This window comes from Chlorocebus sabaeus, chromosome 20, assembly GCF_047675955.1.
Source record: "Chlorocebus sabaeus isolate Y175 chromosome 20, mChlSab1.0.hap1, whole genome shotgun sequence".
NCBI classification, from domain to species: Eukaryota; Metazoa; Chordata; class Mammalia; order Primates; family Cercopithecidae; genus Chlorocebus; species Chlorocebus sabaeus.
The window spans coordinates 9,716,294-9,734,579 of record NC_132923.1 but is presented as its reverse complement, the minus strand read 5'-3'; the positions used below and the strand labels follow the sequence as shown (position 1 = coordinate 9,734,579).

The 18,286-nt window shown below is 46.3% G+C and overlaps 1 protein-coding gene across 2 annotated transcripts; it reads left to right on the top strand.

The window, feature by feature from the left end:
* Window positions 1–805: 805 nt before the first annotated feature.
* On the top strand, window positions 806–12,263 carry CHTOP (chromatin target of PRMT1). Of its 2 annotated transcripts, none has more exons than XM_007977056.3 (6): window positions 806–1,083; window positions 3,313–3,394; window positions 5,035–5,188; window positions 9,045–9,228; window positions 10,034–10,171; window positions 11,862–12,263. In XM_007977056.3, the coding sequence occupies exons 2-6, from the start codon at window positions 3,330–3,332 to the stop codon at window positions 12,065–12,067; spliced, it is 747 nt and encodes a 248-aa protein (XP_007975247.1). In that variant the 5' UTR covers window positions 806–1,083; window positions 3,313–3,329; the 3' UTR covers window positions 12,068–12,263. The 2 variants fall into 2 exon arrangements, with proteins under 2 accessions (XP_007975247.1, XP_007975245.1); XM_007977054.3 differs by having other exon boundaries at window positions 9,042–9,228.
* The last annotated feature ends 6,023 nt before the right edge of the window (window positions 12,264–18,286 follow it).

The window sequence follows — 18,286 nt, the reverse complement described above, 5'->3', positions numbered from 1 at the left end:
CAAGGCTGCAGTGATCCGTGATTGATTGCGCCACTGACTCCAGCTTGGACAACAGAGCCAGACCCCGTCTCAAAACAACAACAACAAAAAATCAGAAAGCGAGAAAAGAGAAATCCCTATGTAGGTCTGCCACAAAATAAACACGGATGGCAGGTGTGGAGGGAGGACATGGAAGCGCAATCGAGGACGCAAAGGTGCACCCCCCGCAAGAAGGATTAAACAGTATTTAGGCCAAGTTGGGAAGGGGAGGAAGTGAGGAGGAAAACATGGACGGGCGGTTGTGTTGGCCAGCGCAGGATGGGAGAGGAATGTGCTCCCAATACTGGCCTCCTGGGCCTTGGCGGGAGCATTTACGGCACTTTACAACTCTCAGACTGGGCGACTGGCCATGAGGGGAAAACCAGTGCAAATTCCCCAGGCCCAGTTGTCCGGAAGAAGACGAGGCAAGTCCGCGTAAAGATTTTTAGACGGTGTACCTTGCCTAAGAAACAGAGGGGCGAGGGAATTCGGGATCCAAATCCCCTCTAAGACCCTGATTACTAACTAGTAACCCAGGAGGTTGCAGCTTAACCACTACGGGAACTTGAAGTCCCAGCACGCCCCGATAGGGCCATTGCCACGCCCCCAGGGGGCGGGGCACTGCTTATACCGCTGAGGTAAAGTTTGCTGAAGTTCACCCTAAGGCTCCGCCTCTGATCCCTGCGCAGGCGTAGCTCAAATCTTTCACGCCCTCTAGTCGTGAGCGGATCTGACGCCTGACGTAATGGCGTAGACGCCATTTTAGCCGGTCCCACAAGCACTGCATGTGGCGGCCATTTTGTTTTGGACACTGAGCCGGAGCTGGCGGCCGCTGCAGACGAAAGGCAAGAAAGGGTAGGCCGGGTGAGCAGACGGATCGGCCGGCTAGACAGCCAACCAGCAACAACGAACTGAGCTCGCATACTACCGCTTACGCATCTGACCAACCGCCCATCTAGCTAACCCGAGCCCCTCCACCGTCAACTCAGGTTCGGCCGGTCCCCGGCCCGCCTGCCGGAGCCGTGGTGGCAGCCCCGGGAGGAGCACTGGCGTCTGTTTCCTTCGGTGAGTTTCTGTAGTGAGAAGGAGTGGGGTGGCGGGGTCGTGGGGAGCGGAAGGGGCCGGCGGACGCGGAAAGGGGGTGGTGGCATGTGGACACAGCTACGGTGTTGGAACGTGGAGGCCCGGGGGAGGAGGCGGAGCCCCTGCGAAGGGGCGGGGGAGGGGCTGAACTGGAACCTGGTGGCGGGACTGATGGAGGTTGGGGTTTGATAGGGATTAAAAGGAAACTTGGGTTGAGCAAAAGTGGAAGTCTTGATAGGGCTTTGAGGATGGTAGGGAGATTAAGAAATACAAGACTTTGAGGAATGTTGGAAATTAATGGCGGCTTTAGGGTTAAGTTTTGTGGAGGGCTCTTTGCGAGCTCATTCCGCAGGTGAATTTAGAAAACCTTTCCTACGCACTCCCCGAGATCATTAGTTTATTGTTACAAAAGTCTCTACTTGATTCTGGAGTTGAAAGCCAATTTTTAAACTAGGCTTTTTTTTTTTTTTTTGAGACGGAGTGTCGCTCTTTTTGCCCAGGCTGGAGTGCAGTGGCACGATCTCAGCTCACCACAACTTCCGCCTCCCGAGTTCAAGCGATTCTCCTGCCTCAGACTCCCGAGTAGCTGGGATTACAGCCATGCGCCACCACGCCCAGCTAATTTTGTATATTTAGTAAAGACAGGGTTTCTCCATGATGGTCAGGCTGGTCTCGAACTCCCAACCTCAGGTGATCCGCCCGTCCCGGCCTCCTAGAGTGCTGGGAAAACAGGCGTGAGCCACCGCGCCCCGCCCTGCCTATATTTTCACTCTAGATCAGTAGTTTTCAACTTTAACTGCACGCTAGAAGCACCTAGGTAGCTTTCCCTCCACCCCACAATTGTTCATTTCCAAACCTCGTTACTAGAGATTTTGGTTTAATTGATCTAGGCCCAGATATCTGTATTTTTTATTTTTTAAATTAATTTATATTTTTATGGAAACGGGGTCTTGCCATGTCGCCCAGGCTGGCCTTGAGCTCTAGGGCTCAAGCATTCCGCCCACCTTGGCCTCCCAAGGTGCTGAGATTACAGGCGTGAGCCACCGTGCCCGGCCTGTCCGGCCCTTTGAAAGCTCCTTGGATAAGTCATATGTAGTCAAGGTTGAAAATGACTGCTCTAGAGAAAAAGCCAAACTCGACCGGGCGCGGTGGCTCACGCCTGTAATCCCAGCACTTTGGGAGGCCCAGGTGGGTGGATCGGGTGAGGTCAGGAGCTCAAGACCACCCTGGCCAACGTGGAGAAACCCCGTCTCTACTAAAAATACAAAAACAATTCGCCGGGCGTGGTGGCACGTGCCTGTAGTCCCAGCTACTCAGGAGACTGAAGCAGGAGAATCGGTTGCATCGGGAGGCAGCGGTTGCAGTGAACCGAGATCGCACCACTGCACTCCAGCTTGGGCGACAGAGTGAGATTCCGTCTCAAAAAAAAAAAAAAAAAAAAAAAGGCCAGACTCCATACTTTGATTGCTAAATTGGGTTCTGCCATTTTTGAGAATTTCTTGGGTATTTTCTGAGCCTTGAAGTTTGTTTGGGGTGGGTTGGTGGTTTTAAAGAGATGGGGTCTCACTCAGGCTGCAGTGCAGTGGCATCATCACAGCTCTTTGCAGCCTCCAACCCCTGGGCTCTAGTGCTTCTCCCACATCAGCTCCCCCTGAGTAGCTAGGACCACAGGTGCTGGCCACCATGCACTGCTATTTATTTATTTATTTATTTTCTTAGTAGAGACTGGGTCTCACTTTGTTACCCAAGCTGATCTCTAACTCCTGGCTTCAAACCATCCTGTGCCCTCGCCCTCCCAAAGTGTTAGGATTACAGGTGGTGAACCACCACGCCCAGCCACCTTGAAGTTACAGTAATGTGAGGTAATTGCCATAGAAATTTAAGCACTTTTGCTGGGTGTGGCACCTCATGTCTGTGATCCCAACACTGGGAGGCCAAGGTGGGAACATCCTTTGAGGCCTGGAGATTACAGCTGCAGTGAGCCACTGCAGCCAAGATCGTGCCACTGCATTCCAGCCTGAGTGACAGAGTAAGACCCTGTCTCAAAAAAAAAAAAGAAAAAGAAATTTAAGCACTTGAAATGTGCCCTCGTGTGCTCTTAAGTCATCAGTGATAAAGCCTTTTTATTTATTGTTGACTTGGGCCTTGCCACTTACAGAAATGATGTGGTCATTATTGTGATTTGCTCATTTTACGTATTGTCCTTTGTAGATTCTCGGGATTTGAAGATGGCTGCACAGTCAGCGCCGAAAGTTGTGCTAAAAAGCACCACCAAGATGTCTCTAAATGAGCGGTGAGGCAGCCAACAGCAACTTCAGCTCCTTCCTAAGAAAACATTACTTAACTTGGCCCTGGGGTCCAGTGCACAAAGCCAGTTTTAAGCTAAATACCAACAGAAGGCTACAGACCTCTGTTCTTAGTTGCATCTCATGTGGTACACAAAACAAATTGGGCGGTTGTTTCAAAACCCCTTATCAGTAAACTTTTATGTTAAGCTGTCTGAAATATTTATTTGGTGGGATGTATTTTGAAAGACTCCTAACACCCTCCCTTTTCACATTTTTTTACATTGATACAGGGGTCGTGCAGCACGGTAGCATGGTACCCTGGCTACAGTAGGCTTGCTGCCCAGTCCAAGGCCAGCAGTGTTGTGTCTGGCCTGTAAGAGGCAGGTAGCAAGCCATGAATATGTCCAAAGGTCCTTGAATGTCGTTCTTGGGCCTTGTAAGAGGCACTTGCTTTGCTCCATTTCACTTTCTTTCCATTCTGCTTTAGTTTGGTTTTGTTTTGGATTCTTTTACAGTTAAGTGTTCTTCTCTTCCATTCCATTACACTTCCTTGACAGAAATAATGAGTCTCTTCACGGGCTCATAAATGATCGAACTAATCTAACTTTCAAAAGTAACTACTTGGAGTCAGAAAAAGTGATGATTTGAGACTAAGAAAAGTAAAAGTATTTAAAGGCAGTTTCTATTTCTGACAACTTTGTTCATTAAGAGTCCCTTTGGCTGGGCGCAGTGGCTCGTGCCTGTAATCTCAGCACTTTGGGAGGCCAAGGGCGGATCACAAGGTCAGTAGTTCAGGACCAGCCTGGCCAACATAGTGAAACCCTGTCTCTACTAAAAATAGAAAAATTAGCTGGGCGTGGTGGCGCATGCCTGTAATCCCAGCTGCTCGGGAGACTGAGACAGGAGGATCACTTGAACCCATGAGGCGGAGGTTGCAGTGAGCCAAGATCGTGCCACTGCACTCCAGCCGGGGCAACAGAGAACAGAGTGAGACTCTGTTTCAAAAAAAAAAAAAGATTGCCTTTGATCAGTGATTTCATTAAGTTGACTTTAGACCACTGGAATTTACTTAATGTCTATTTTTGCCTCTTCTGAAGCATGTGTGCTTCTCTCCTTATCTCTTTGGCTATAGGCTAATTATTTATATTTACATAATATTTATGTTTGCATGTTACTAAGTGACATATTTTAAAATGTGATACACTCCTGTAATTTATGAGAGTATGTTAATTGCTGTGAGCTTTGAAGGTGCTCTAGTCCTTCCTCATATTTGGCCTTAAAATGCACCTTGGATCCCCCAAGGTTTAGGCTTTCTTTGTTTGTCTTTGAAACTATATCTCTGTCTCTTGTCATATCTGCTTATTGCGTGTTTTTCATACCTTCCACCTCTCTAAAAGCCGTTACCTGAGCCCTTGTTATCACTTTTGGTTGAATGTGCTGCACTTAGCTGCATTTCTGAGTTTCTGATTCTTGCAAGTTTGTGGAAACAGAGGAGTCTTTAACCCACATCAGCCTTGATCTAAGTGTACCACTTTACTTAAAAGTTCGTGGGATCTGGAGCTCCTGGTCTAGCAAGCCATGAAAATGCCAATAAATGTTTGTAATAAAGCTTTTATTTAAACATCCATTTTGTTCGACCTTGAAGCTTTACTAATATGCTGAAGAACAAACAGCCGACGCCAGTGAATATTCGGGCTTCGATGCAGCAACAACAGCAGCTAGCCAGTGCCAGAAACAGAAGACTGGCCCAGCAGATGGAGAATAGACCCTCTGTCCAGGCAGCATTAAAACTTAAGCAGGTGAGAGAATGGGTCTTAATGCTCCAGAAGCAGCTGGTGATCTCTGTCAGGGAGTCCACTGAGGCTGTCAGAACGTGATGGATGATTGCAAAGTGGCTCAGGGCAAAAAACTGAAACTTCTCTGGAAGAAAGAGAAGTTCAGAGAATTCCAATTTTGGCAGGTACCAATAAGTAACTTTTTATTGTCTTTCTCTTTTAGGGAGTTTGCCATCTATGTGGCCTGTTTCTGTTACCAATGAGTATTGATCTTTTGTTTTCTGATCTTTAACCCTTAACATAAATTAATGGCTTATTCCACAAAGAAACTTTATTTCAGCTTTAGATAATCTCACAGCATCCTTTACTCTCTGTTAAATGATTTACCCACCAGGGAAATAATTTTATTCTTGTTCCCCTAGTGCAGGGAGTTTGCATGGCCTTAGTCAAAGATTTTCAATGCTAAAATATACAGAGTAGAGTGACCTTCATTTCCACAGCACCTAAAGTTTTACCAGTAAAGTGGAGCAAGAGTACTGAGTAATTTGAGTTAGGGTTTCTCTTTCAAACTTACAGTGAGAGATAATCCTATTCAGACCTGAATAAAACCTACTCTTTATTATTCATAGAATTTATATGCAAGTCCGGACAGTGGCTGTGGAAGGATATGTCCAAGCTGTGGCTGGGCGTCTGGAGGGCGGTGCCATGCAACTGTAAGGGCTTTGGTAGCATTGCATGGCTGTGCATAAATTCAGCAGTTAAATATAACACCCTTACACCCCCACCCTGAACCACTGGGCTCACTGACCAAAAATAAACAAGACTTTCTGCTTCGGCTGTCTTAAGCCTTGGAGTGACTGGATTCCTCCCTGACTCAGGAAAGCAGCAAAAGGCACCACCATTTTCCAAGAGTAAATGGAAATTGCTGAAGATGAGTCTCTGACAGATCATTCCAAAAGACCTTTCAACAAGAAGCTTTAAGTATAGGCTCTGCAGGAAGTAGTCCCGATCCAGAATAGTAATATTCACTAGAATTTTTTTATGTGGTTTTGTTTTTTTGAGATGGAGTCTCTGTCACCCTGGCTGTAGTGCAGTGGCGCAATCTCAGCTCACCCGCAGCCTCCACCTCCCGGGTTCAAGCAATTCTCCTGTCTCAGCCTCCCAAGTAGCTGGAATTACAGGCACCCGCCACCATGCCTGACTAATTTTTGTATTTTTAGTAGAGACGGGGTTTTGCCATGTTGGTTCAAGGCCAGAATGGTCTTTTTTTTTTTTTTTTTTTTTTTTTTTTTTTTTTTTTTTTCTTTTTCTTTTTTTTTTTTTTTTCTTTTTGAGGCGGAGTTTCGCTCTGTCGCCCAGGCTGGAGTGCAGTGGCCGGATCTCAGCTCACTGCAAGCTCCGCCTCCCGGGTTCACGCCATTCTCCTGCCTCAGCCTCCCGAGTAGCTGGGACTACAGGCGCCCGCCACCTCGCCCGGCTAGTTTTTTGTATTTTTTAGTAGAGACGGGGTTTCACCGGGTTAGCCAGGATGGTCTTGATCTCCTGACCTCGTGATCCGCCCGTCTCGGCCTCCCAAAGTGCTGGGATTACAGGCTTGAGCCACCACGCCCGGCCAAGGCCAGAATGGTCTTGAACTCCTGACCTTAAGTGATCTGCCTGCCTCAGCCTCCCAAAGTGTTTGGATTACAGGCATGAGCCACCGTGCCCAGCCAAAACTTTCTATAACATGGAAATGTTCTGTTTGCTATCTGGTACAGTAGCCACTAGCCACATGTGGCTATTGAAAACTTTAAATGTGACTAGTGCAATTAAGGAGCTTAATTTTTTTTTTTAATTTAATTTTAGGCCAGGCCTGTAATCCCAGCACTCTGGGAGGCCAGGGCAGGCGGATCACTTGAGGTCAGGAGTTCGAGACCAGCCTGGCCAACACAGCAAATCCCCATCTCTACTAAAAAAAAAATTAGCCGGGCATGGTGACGCACACCTGTAATCCCAGCTACTCGAGAGGCTGAGGCTAGAGAATATCTTGAACTCAGGAAGTGGAGGTTGTGGTGAGTGGAGATAGCACCACTGCATTCCAGCTTGGGCGACAGTGAGACTCTGTCTCAAGAAAATAAATAAAATTTAATTTAGGCTGGGTCTGGTGTCTCACACCTATAATCCCAGCACTTTTGGGAGGCCTAGGCAGGTGGATCACCTGAGGTCAGGAGATCAAGACCAGCCTAGCCAACATGACAGAACCCCATCTCTACCAAAAATAGGCCGGGCATGGTGACAGCGCCTGTAATCCCAGTTACTCAGGAGGCTGAGGCAGGAGAATTGCTTGAACCTGGGAGACGAAGGTTGCAATGAGCCAAGATCGTGTCATTGCACTCCAGCCTGGGCGACAGAGCGAGACTCTATCTCAAAATAAAAATAATAATAATTTAAATAGCCACATGTAGCTAGAGGCTGCCTTACGCAACACAGCTCTAGAGTGAAAACTAAGTGGTATAGTTGACATCCTTAAGTTTCCTGTTAATATTAAAGGCCAGTATTGGGGGCGGTTAAGGATTGGAATGGATAAAGAACTTCCGAGCACGGTACAGTTCTCCCTTTAAAGCACAAAGCTTGGGAGAATTAATATATGCAGGATAACTGAATGCAAGAGACCTGTGGAATGCAGTCTGACCTCATAATTGTGTGTTAATCAGGGGAGTAATAGGACAGGCTGTTATGGTTGGTTACACCTACTTACGCTAGATGCATAATGTTTGGAGCCTTTCCCACTGATTAGAAGCGATTTATGATCTTGTGCTAGAAAGTTAACAATAATGCTTCACAGCATCTTTTTTGAGAGGTATGATTAGAAAACACACACACATTGGTAGTCACTTCTGGGTGGAGCCTGAAGGGGCCATAGAACTTATTTTCTTTCATATTGACTGATGACTTTATGGACAATTAGGCTTGCTAGGACCTTGGCTGTGTTCAGGGCTATTGCTGTCCCTTTTTCCTTTGAAGGAATTTAGTTCAGATGTAGTCTTAATGGTTTCTGAGAACAGATTGTTAAAAATACTCTTATCTCTGTAGTGTGTCCTTGTCCTCGTATATGGCCCTGAGTTTTGTAATCACCCGAATAATTCTAACATATGTTTGGCTGGCTGGCTGTGGAGATATATTGGAGTTACATGTTTATTTTGAATTTAAGGTCATTATATTGTTTTAAAGGAGCTGTTTGCAAGTGCAGGCATGGAATTAGGGATTTTTAAGAAATGAAAGGAGGTTTGACTTTCTTGTGTTTATTTACATCTTAAGGTAAAAAGTGGACCGTCTGGAAATAGATTCCCAGAGGAAAAATGGAGCACACGGGCCTCTTTGAGAAATCAATGTTGTTGTTAAGTGACAAGAACTCAAGTGAACTTGTAATTTAAGTTTTGCCCAGAGTATGATGAACTTCCTGTGGTGTTTGAGTAAGCCTTTGAAGACAGTGGTAGTCCATGGGCAGGTATGAATCAAGTCATATAATCGTCAACCTGTAGTTGAAAAGCAGTACAATCCAGGATTGAACTATAGAATGTTCTTACTGAAACTTAAATTTCAACTGGCAGTGTATGACATACGTAGCCAAACTAGTGAGGTAATTTGTGGAGATGCCCATTTCATGGGACCACCCTTGAGCTTCTTGGAGTTTCTGCTCTGGATCAAAATTCTGCTGCTTGTATAACATGTTCTGAGGCAAAGGCTTGCTTCTGGTTTGGGATCCTTATGACACCCACAGCAGGTTTATCTCCCTTCACACCAGCATCTCACTTGCTTCTTTTTCTCTGCACTTTGAGTTGCCAAATCCTGTTGGATTGCTTTTTTGATCTCAATCCCCTAACACCTTTTCTTCCAGAAGAGCTTAAAGCAGCGCCTGGGTAAGAGTAACATCCAGGCACGGTTAGGCCGACCCATAGGGGCGCTGGCCAGGGGAGCCATCGGAGGACGAGGCCTACCCATAATCCAGAGAGGCTTGCCCAGAGGAGGACTACGTGGGGGACGTGCTACCAGAACCCTACTTAGGGGCGGGATGTCGCTCCGAGGTCAGTGCTGTGTACCCTGATAATTGTCGGGCCCTGCTCCCTTCCCTTTTCTCTTGGGCTGCTTATGGACACGTTCGTTTAACATCTTTAAGCCTGAATTTGTATTAATATAATAACTTGTGAAATCACATATTTTTAATAGTGTTGCATGTCTTTTATCGATACCATTCCTTTTCTGATAATGTGCAATGGTGAGAGGCTATGACCTGCGTAACAACAGGTAATTCATGTCATCTCCATTCCATTTTAAAACACCCTGCTGCTGCTTGAATCAAAGCACATTCAAGTTCTAGAAGTAAGTCAAACGTAAGAAATTTATAGGTCTTTTGACCTGTATCTTAACTCTTTGTTCCTGGTGCTAGTAAAACACTGATACAGCTGGAAAAAGAGGACAAGTTGACCCACAGCACTTACCTATGTATGTTCATTTGGGGCACTCTTGTTCTGTTCCCTGTATAGTTCTTGTTCCCTAGAATAATCTGTTGAGCTCAGGAACCATAGCATTTATTTTTAAATTTACCATAATGCTAGGCATCTATCTGATTATTCAGTAGATATTTATTAAATGTATGCACTTACTGATTGAATTAACTCCCAATTTCTTCCAAAAATGGATTTGTGGTCAGACTTGTTGAATTGATTGAATAAAGAGTAGCTTAATCTATTTGCAGTATGCAGCTTGCCCCAACCAACCAAAAAACTAACTGGATTACTCTCATTTAACCCTCACCGCCCTCCTTTGGTTAGAATCTACTTTGTGTCTCTTGGATTTACCTGCATATACATTGTATGCCTCCTCTCCAAGGTCAAAACCTGCTCCGAGGTGGACGAGCCGTAGCTCCCCGAATGGGCTTAAGAAGAGGTGGTGTTCGAGGTCGTGGAGGTCCTGGGAGAGGGGGCCTAGGGCGTGGAGCTATGGGTCGTGGCGGAATCGGTGGTAGAGGTTAGTCAGCTACCAACTTCAGAGAGTAGCTCCCCTTTACTTTCCTCCCTTAAAAACTCAGAGCCACCTTTCTGCACAGCTTCAAGTCATAGGCAGGCTTCTTTGTTTGTCTTGTTTTGTTATTTGAAACTGGCTTATTTTTCAAATTGCCATGCTGGTAGTGCAAAAGTCTCATGATTTTTCCAAGAATCAATCAAGTGCATATTATAGAGCCAGATTATACACCATCTTCCTCCAGGCTCTTGCAAATTTAAATTGTACAGTTGAAAATACCCCTCAAAATGGTCAGTTTAGGTTTTACCTTTCTCTGCCCCTGCCCCACCACACACCACCATGTAGCTCCAGATCCTAGTTTGAGTCACATGAGATTATAGAAGAGAGAGAGGTACAAAGATGAAGCAGAGTTAAGAGGGTGGTGAGACTTGGAGCTGGGCATTGGCTCTGAAACCAGATAAATTCAGTGTCACATTTTTGCCTGTGGAGAACCAGAGATGACTTTTTTTGCTCAAGGTAGAGAGCAAGATGGAATTATCATCAGTTAACTAACTGACTCTTGTTGATAATCTTGCCTTTGAAATTTATTGAAGTCTGTCTTGTGACCTCATGACCCAGACTGGCAAAGAGTTGAATGGTGTTGCTGCTGTTAATACTAAATCTCATGGGAGCCTTCTGGTTCAGAGCTTAGTGGAAAACTTCCAACAACACCTGTACAGGAAAAAAACACTATTGTAGCCCCTGTGTATATTTGCTTTGGTTCTCTTAAAAGGTATCTTGGGTCTTCCATAACTTCTGACCTTGAAGTTGCCAAGGAATAATAACTTAGAAAAGTTGATAACCAGGGGCTTGTTTTCTTCTCTCCCATTATATGATACTTGGCTTACTGAGTGAAGTGCGAGCTAGTTTGGGTTTCAGGATGAAATAACATGTTTCCAAATTATCTTGACTTGGATTCTGATAGAGAGACATCACGAGGGTGGCAGAGACTAAAATAACTTTTCAAAAAGCTGAGTTTGTTTGTTAACTGAATTCAGACTACTCAGATAACCACAATTGTCAGTTGTCATAAGGTAACTAGAATTAGAAGTAGAAATAGCTAGGACAACTCAAAATATTTTTTCAAATCTCCCCTACATTGTTCCTGTGTCAGAGAAACTCAGTCTCCTGACACATGAGGTCAGTTAGCTCATTAGACTTGATAAGCTTAAGGAAAGATGAGATGACTTTCCAGAAGGGTCTCCAGTAAACTTAATTTGAAAACTGTCTTATCTTCACACCCCTCATTCTCTGTGCCCTTGTTACCACCTCTCTATCTTACTAAATGGGGTTATCTATCATGTATTTTAATTACAAACTTAGTGAATCTCAAATATTAGGTAATTTTATCTTAGGATCGATTAAGGTTTTTTAAAATTATAGTTGTCAGTTAATTATTTTCCTTTATCGATAGAATAAAAATGGCTAAAATAGCATTTAGAGACGATCATGTGATAGAGGATTCATTATGTGTGCTTTCCATGTGTTGCTTTCTACCCAGTGTGTTTCCTGTTTTTCCAGATTTCTCCTCTTTGCCCTGCCCTTCAGCTTTTCTCAGCTAGGCCCCACTGCTCTAAGGGGCATTTACTACAGCACCTATTAAACGTACTTGTAACTGTCTCTTTTTTTTTTTTTTTTTTCCCCCCCTTTGGGCTAGGTCGGGGTATGATAGGTCGGGGAAGAGGGGGCTTTGGAGGCCGAGGCCGAGGCCGTGGACGAGGGAGAGGTGCCCTAACTCGCCCTGTATTGACCAAGGAGCAACTGGACAACCAATTGGATGCATACATGTCGAAAACAAAAGGACACCTGGATGCTGAGTTGGATGCCTACATGGCGCAGACAGATCCTGAAACCAATGATTGAAGCCTGCCCACCCTCCCATGAGAGACTCTTGTTAGTCAACACATCTGTAAATAACCTTGAGATAACAGATGAGAAGAAATCTGATTGATGCTGGATGGACCTATCACAATAGGTTGTGGACTTACTTGCCACCAGCTTGTGCATTTAGTGTGTTACTTTTTGATACTGTGTTGTATGAAACCCTTTTGTCCTTTGATTTGGTTTTTTGTTTTTGTTTTTTTTTGGAGTGGGGGGTTCCCCTCCTTTGCCCAGACTTCTCTTTGAACACAAATGCATTAGCCTTGTGGCTAGAACATCCTCTTCCTACCTCTGTCTCCCCTCACTTGTCATATGCTATGACATGCTAACATTTCTTTTGTTCATCTCTGTTGCCCCCACAGAAAGATGCCAGAAAAAACAGTCAGTGTTCCTCCCTGATGCTTAGGTTTCTGAGATAGGGTTCTGTTACATCCTCTTTGATAGCCTATTTAAAATATTTAGAAAGTCTGGAGCTCAAAAATGCATTCTTCCACATTGATAATTTAGTGAACTGAGAACATTGACATCACTACATCACTACAGGGCAGCATAAGAGGTTGCTTACCTGTGGTAGCAGCTCTGATTTGATTGAAGTTGCTGTCATGTACATTGACACCACATATACCATAACCAGCGTGCTGGGTTGAATTGCACTTTCTACCTTTGTATGAGATTTACAAACTTTTCTCCGAGGTGTGTATCATGGCCAGAGGGATACTATAGGGTTGGTTTATACTGCAATATAGAGGAAGAAGCCATTTGATTTGGTAGGTGTGTCAGAAGGAAGAATGATGGCAGACAAACTGCTGGAAGAGGTCAGAAGATACCCATGCTAAAATGCAATTATATCCTCATGTTTATCCCAAACTAATTTTGGACTTTCCCACTCATCAGCTTTGTTTCACCTTTATTTCCCTTGAAGGTTCAATTAAGTTCAGCCATATTCTATCAACTGTTCCAGCTGCAGTGGAATCTTGTATTTCTGGTTCATTATAACAAATCGTTTGCTCAGATCCACCCAGGACACTCTTTATTTGGGGTGCCTCAAAATGCCATGGCTACTTTAATGATGTCTTTTTTTTTCTTTTTTTTTTTTTTGTGACAGAGTCTCGCTCTTGTCACCAGGCTGGAGTGCAGTGGCGCGATCTTGGCTCACTGCAACCTCCAACTCCCTGGTTCAAGCGATTCTCCTGCCTCAGCCTCCCAAGTGGCTGTGACTAGAGACGTGCCACCACACCCAGTTAATTTTTGTATTTTTAATAGAGACGGGGTTTCACCATGTTGGCCAGGATGGTCTTGATCTCTTGACATGGTGATCCACCCGCTTCAGCCTCCCAAAGTGCAGGGATTACAAGCGTGAGCCACTGCACCCAGCTACTTTAATGATGTCTTGATATACCCCTTGTGTGGTTGAGAGTCTCTTTCTTCCTACTTGCATTAAAATTCTGGAGAGCCTGTGGCTTTGAGCAGAAGGTGAAGAATTTGACTTCCTCGGAGCTCTGCAGAGATAATACCATGCCCACAAAAACTCGAGGAGGATTGTCTTGGGCAACATTCTGGGCCCTTGGGCCCTGGCACATACTTCCCTTTTTCCCTGTGTTGCAGAAGAGAAAAGAACCTGGTAGCGCCCAGCCAAGCCAGTTGTCATTGGGCTGCCTTTCACTCTAAACTGCTAGGAGGTTGTACTTACTGGGGACTGGGAAGGAAATTTTGGTCAGGACAACCCAAACTTGAATCCTGACTGTGATGTGGGGTGTCTGAAGGTGCTAAGGGAGATGGGCAGTGGGGGTCTAGCAGAAGGCTACAGGTTGGACAGTGACTGCAGAACTGAACCCCCAGTTTAGCTCCCTCTGCCTTTTCCAGTGCTAAAGCATGACGACTTCCCCTTCCCTGACAACTCCAACGAGTGCAAAACGCCAGGCTCCGTCCCACCCCAGAGGAGACTGATGCTTAAGAGTTCTGTATGAAGGAGGTGACTGCCATAGCCTAGGCTTCCATCTCTCTACCTCCTCTATGTCCTTCCTACCTCATGAAAGAGTTTATCCCCAAATTGCCCCTCAGTGGGGCACAGGAAACACTCCTGTCAGCCGAGGGTCCTCCAGCCCCACCTACTGCTTGCTACAGTTCCCAGGGTCTCTTGAGGCCTGTGTCCCTGTCATCCTCAGTCACTAGTTGTGTGGGACAAGGTGAGTAAACCTGACCACCTCTGGGTCAGCCTTTCATTCAGCTGCCATGTGCTGATGGCTTGCCATACCAACGAAGGCATCCTTTGTAAGGATGGGAGCACAGGCAAGAGGTCGATGAGCTGGATCTTGTAAGACGGGAAAGTATAGAGAAAAGAATACACCAAGCAGAGGGAACACCTGAGGCTGGGCACGGTGGCTCATCCCTGTAATCCTAGCACTTTGGGAGGCTGAGGCGGGCACATGACCTGAGGTCAAGAGTTCGAGACCAGCCTGACCAACACAGAAACTCCATCTCTACTAAAAATACGAAATGAGCTAGGCATGGTGGCACATGCCTGTAATCGCAGCTACTCGGGAGGTGGAGGTTGCAATGAGCTGAGATTGCGCCATTGCACTCCAGCCTGGGCAACGAGAGCGAAACTCCGTCACAAAAAAAAAAAAAAGGTTCTGCTACTATGGCTAGCTCCATGGACCCAGCAGGGATTAGGGTAGAGGCTCCCACTTATGCCTGGGTGGGCTCTCCCACCTACATCACACCCTGGCTAGTGACCCAGTCAGGTGTGCTGGGGACTCTGGCTGACCACCTGTTCCAGGGGCAAGGAAGGAAGGAGAGGGGAGCGTTGTGAAGCAGGGCAGGATGACTACTGAGGGTGGAGACTGAGGCCCTGGACAGCTCTGGGACCCTTAATGGTGGCAGCAGCCCCCAGTCATAGGCCTCAAACTGTGTGGGCAACCTGGGACAGCTAAGATCCCCATGAGATCTCTTTAAAGGATTCACTAAATGCTCCATTTAGGCTTGGTTTTTTTTTTTTTGGGGGGGGGGGGGGTTTGTTTTTTCTTTTCTTTTTTTTTTTTTTTTTTTTTCTTGGAGTCTCGCTCTGTTGCCGGGCTGGAATGCAGTGGTGCAATCTCCGCTCACTGCAAACTCGCACTCCCTGGTTCAAGCAATTCGGCCTCAGCCTCCCGAGTAGCTGGGATTACGGGCATGCACCACCACGCCCAGCTAATTTTTGTATTTTTAGCAGAGACGAGGTTTCACCATGTTGGCCAGGATGGTCTCGATCTCCTGACCTTGTAAGGATTACAGGCGTGAGCCACCATGCTGGGCGATTTAGTGTCTTACCCTTTAGTGTAAGTGATTATCAGCTCAAGATTTAAACATATCCATGAGGAGATGGGAGAAGGGGTTCCCTCAGAAAGTCCTAAAGCTTTCCTCTGGAATTTTTTTTTTTTTTTGAACAGAGTTTCACTCTTGTTCCCCAGGCTGGAGTACAATGGCACAATCTTGGCTCACCACAACCTCTGCCTCCCCAGCAGCTGGGATTACAGGCATGCACCACCACACCTGGCTAATTTTGTATTTTTAGTAGTGACAGGGTTTCTTCATATTGGTCAGGCTGGTCTTGAACTCCTGACCTCAGGTGATCTGCCCGCCTCAGCCTCCCAAAGTGCTGGGATTACAGGCATGAGCCACCGCACCCAGCCTCCCCTTTGGATTTTAATTCAAAGCATATACTCTCAAGGAGTTTAATTTCAAGAGGAAAGCCAGTTCAGACAACAGAGAAGAATGGGGGAAAGGTAGATGGGAAAGATAAAAGAAGAAAGGCCCCTAATGCTTTCCTCAGCACTGCCAAGGCAGGACCTCACCTTCAGCCTCTGACCCTTTTGTGATAAGCAGGAGTCCTAGGGTCTGGCCAGATATTCACCCATGGGGGATGTGGGGGGATGGCAGCTCTCCAGGAGCACCAGTTAAGATAGCTAGAACCACAGACCTGACTGCCTGCCCTAACCCCTCCCAGCTCCCGCCTCTACTGCTGCCCCTCCGGTTCTTCCAGTGAAGCATGGTAAGGCTCCCCAAACAGAGGTTTGGCCTCCCAGAAAGCAGGATGAACCAGGAATATCCTCATCCCTATCCTTTGGAGCTCACAGAGGCCCAAAGAAGTTTGACTCTCAGGTCTTCCTCCCCAGTTAAAGGCATTACCAGACACCATTCTGTGAACCCTCTCTCCCACAAGAAAGGCCTTCTTCTAAGTCCCACCCAGGCTCTACAGAGGGTGCAGGTTGCGGGTGGCCTCCAGGCAGAGGGCACTATGTGTACTGCCTGAGAATATAGCATGTTCCCGCAGAGCTTCCACATGGGCCTACCCCAGAACCCACCTTGAGGTAGCCAGCAAGAAGGCAGTTCAACCTAAGCATGGGCAGAACAGAGTCAGAAGAGAGGGTCTGAGAGGTAGGGAAGAGCCAGCGCTTCCAGGAGATGAGAAGAGACCTAAAGTCTAGAACAGAAAGGCTTGTAGTCACTGAAATCCCAAAAGCACCCAACTCATCACCCCAAGATTTTATATATATATACTCAACAATGTCTGGATCTCAGACCTGGTGGCTAGGGCTCTTCCCTATGTACTCTAACTCTAGGAGTAACAGCTGCTCCTAACATCTGCTCTTCCTATGTGCTTTAGAGTTCTCTCTGCTTATTAGCCAATTCCTCATTACTCCAATCCCCCGTTATCAACTAGAGTTGATAATTCTTTACAGTAAACTCTCCCTGTTGATATTGTGTCATTTGTCTCTCTTGATTGGACCCTGACATACAAACAGCATGGTGGTTGTATGTGCAGTAGTTGGTTGGGAAGGGGTGTTCTTAGGACCTATGTCTTCAGTCTCTCTGGAAAAGCCAAGGCCTGGAGGAGGGCGGGCCACAGCTGTATGATACAGGTGAAGGCAGGGAGGAAGGGGGTTTTGTGCTGAATACCTTGGACCTAGAGTGTGATACATGTTTAGGGAATGAAAAATTACACTAGCACTGGCCTTCAACCTATTATCAGACTTCAAGGACTCTTCAAGACCTTTGCCCAGTTTTCCTCACAAGTGTCCCAGGAACAAAGGAGAGAGTCTAAAATTCCTTTCAGCACTAATTTTCTCTAAGCAGGCGTATTATGAAATCTGACTGGTATTTTAGAATGCAGGCTGACCTGGAATATACAGACTACAGGCAAGAAGATCAGGAGGCCTTTGCAATAGACCCCATGAGAGATAAAGGTCAAGAAAAAGGAAAGCATAAAAACAAAACACATGCTTTTCCTCAGAGAACCAGCCTTTGAAGTCAGATTACTAGATAACCATAATAAAAAAATTATTTGTTGTTGCTGGGCACAGTGGCTCACGCCTGTAATCCCAGCACTTTGGGAGGCCGAGGCGGGTGGATCACCTAAGGTCAGGAGTTTGAGACCAGCCTGGCCAACATGGTGAAACCCCGTCTCTACTAAAAATACAAAAATTAGCCAGGCGTGGTGGCAGGCGCCTGTAAGCCCAGCTACTCAGGAGGCTGAGGCAGGAGAATTGCTTGAACTCGGGAGGCAGAGGTTGCAGTGAGCCGAGATTACGCCACAGCACTCCAGCCTGGGCAACAAGAGTGAAACTCCGTCTGGAGGAGGAAAAAAAAAAAAAAGGCCAGGCATGGTGATAGGCGCATGTAATCCCAGCTACTCGGGAGGTTGAGGCTGGAGAATCACTTGAACCCGGGAGGTGAGCAGAGATCACACCCCTGCACTTCAGCCCAGGCAACAAAGCAAGACTCTTTTTTTTTTTTTTTTTTTTTTTTTTTGAGGCGGAGTCTTGCTCTGTCGCCCAGGCTGGAGTGCAGTGGCACTATCTCGGCTCACTGCAAGCTCCGCCTCCTGGATTCACGCCATTCTCCTGCCTCAGCCTCCCGAGTAGCTGGGACTACAGGCACCTGCCACCACGCCCGGCTAATTTTTTTGTATTTTTAGTAGAGATGGGGTTTCACCGTGTTAGCCAGGATGGTCTCGATCTCCTGACCTCGTGATCCACCCACCTCGGCCTCCCAAAGTGCTGGGATTACAGGCTTGAGCCACCGCGCCCGGCAAAGCAAGACTCTTAAAAAAAAATTTTTTTTGGTTGTTTATCTGAAATTCAAATTTACCTGGTGTCCCAAGTGTTTTGTTTATTCTGTTTGCTAAATCTGGTATTAGGGAGCATTTAATCTAAAGAGTTG

Coding starts and splice junctions, on each gene's coding strand:
- CHTOP (XM_007977054.3), top strand. CDS start 3,330: ATGGCTGCACAGTCAGCGCCGAAAGTTGTGCTAAAAAGCACCACCAAG. Junction 3,395..5,034: donor AAGATGTCTCTAAATGAGCG/GTGAGGCAGCCA, acceptor TCGACCTTGAAG/CTTTACTAATATGCTGAAGA. Junction 10,172..11,861: donor TGGCGGAATCGGTGGTAGAG/GTTAGTCAGCTA, acceptor CCTTTGGGCTAG/GTCGGGGTATGATAGGTCGG.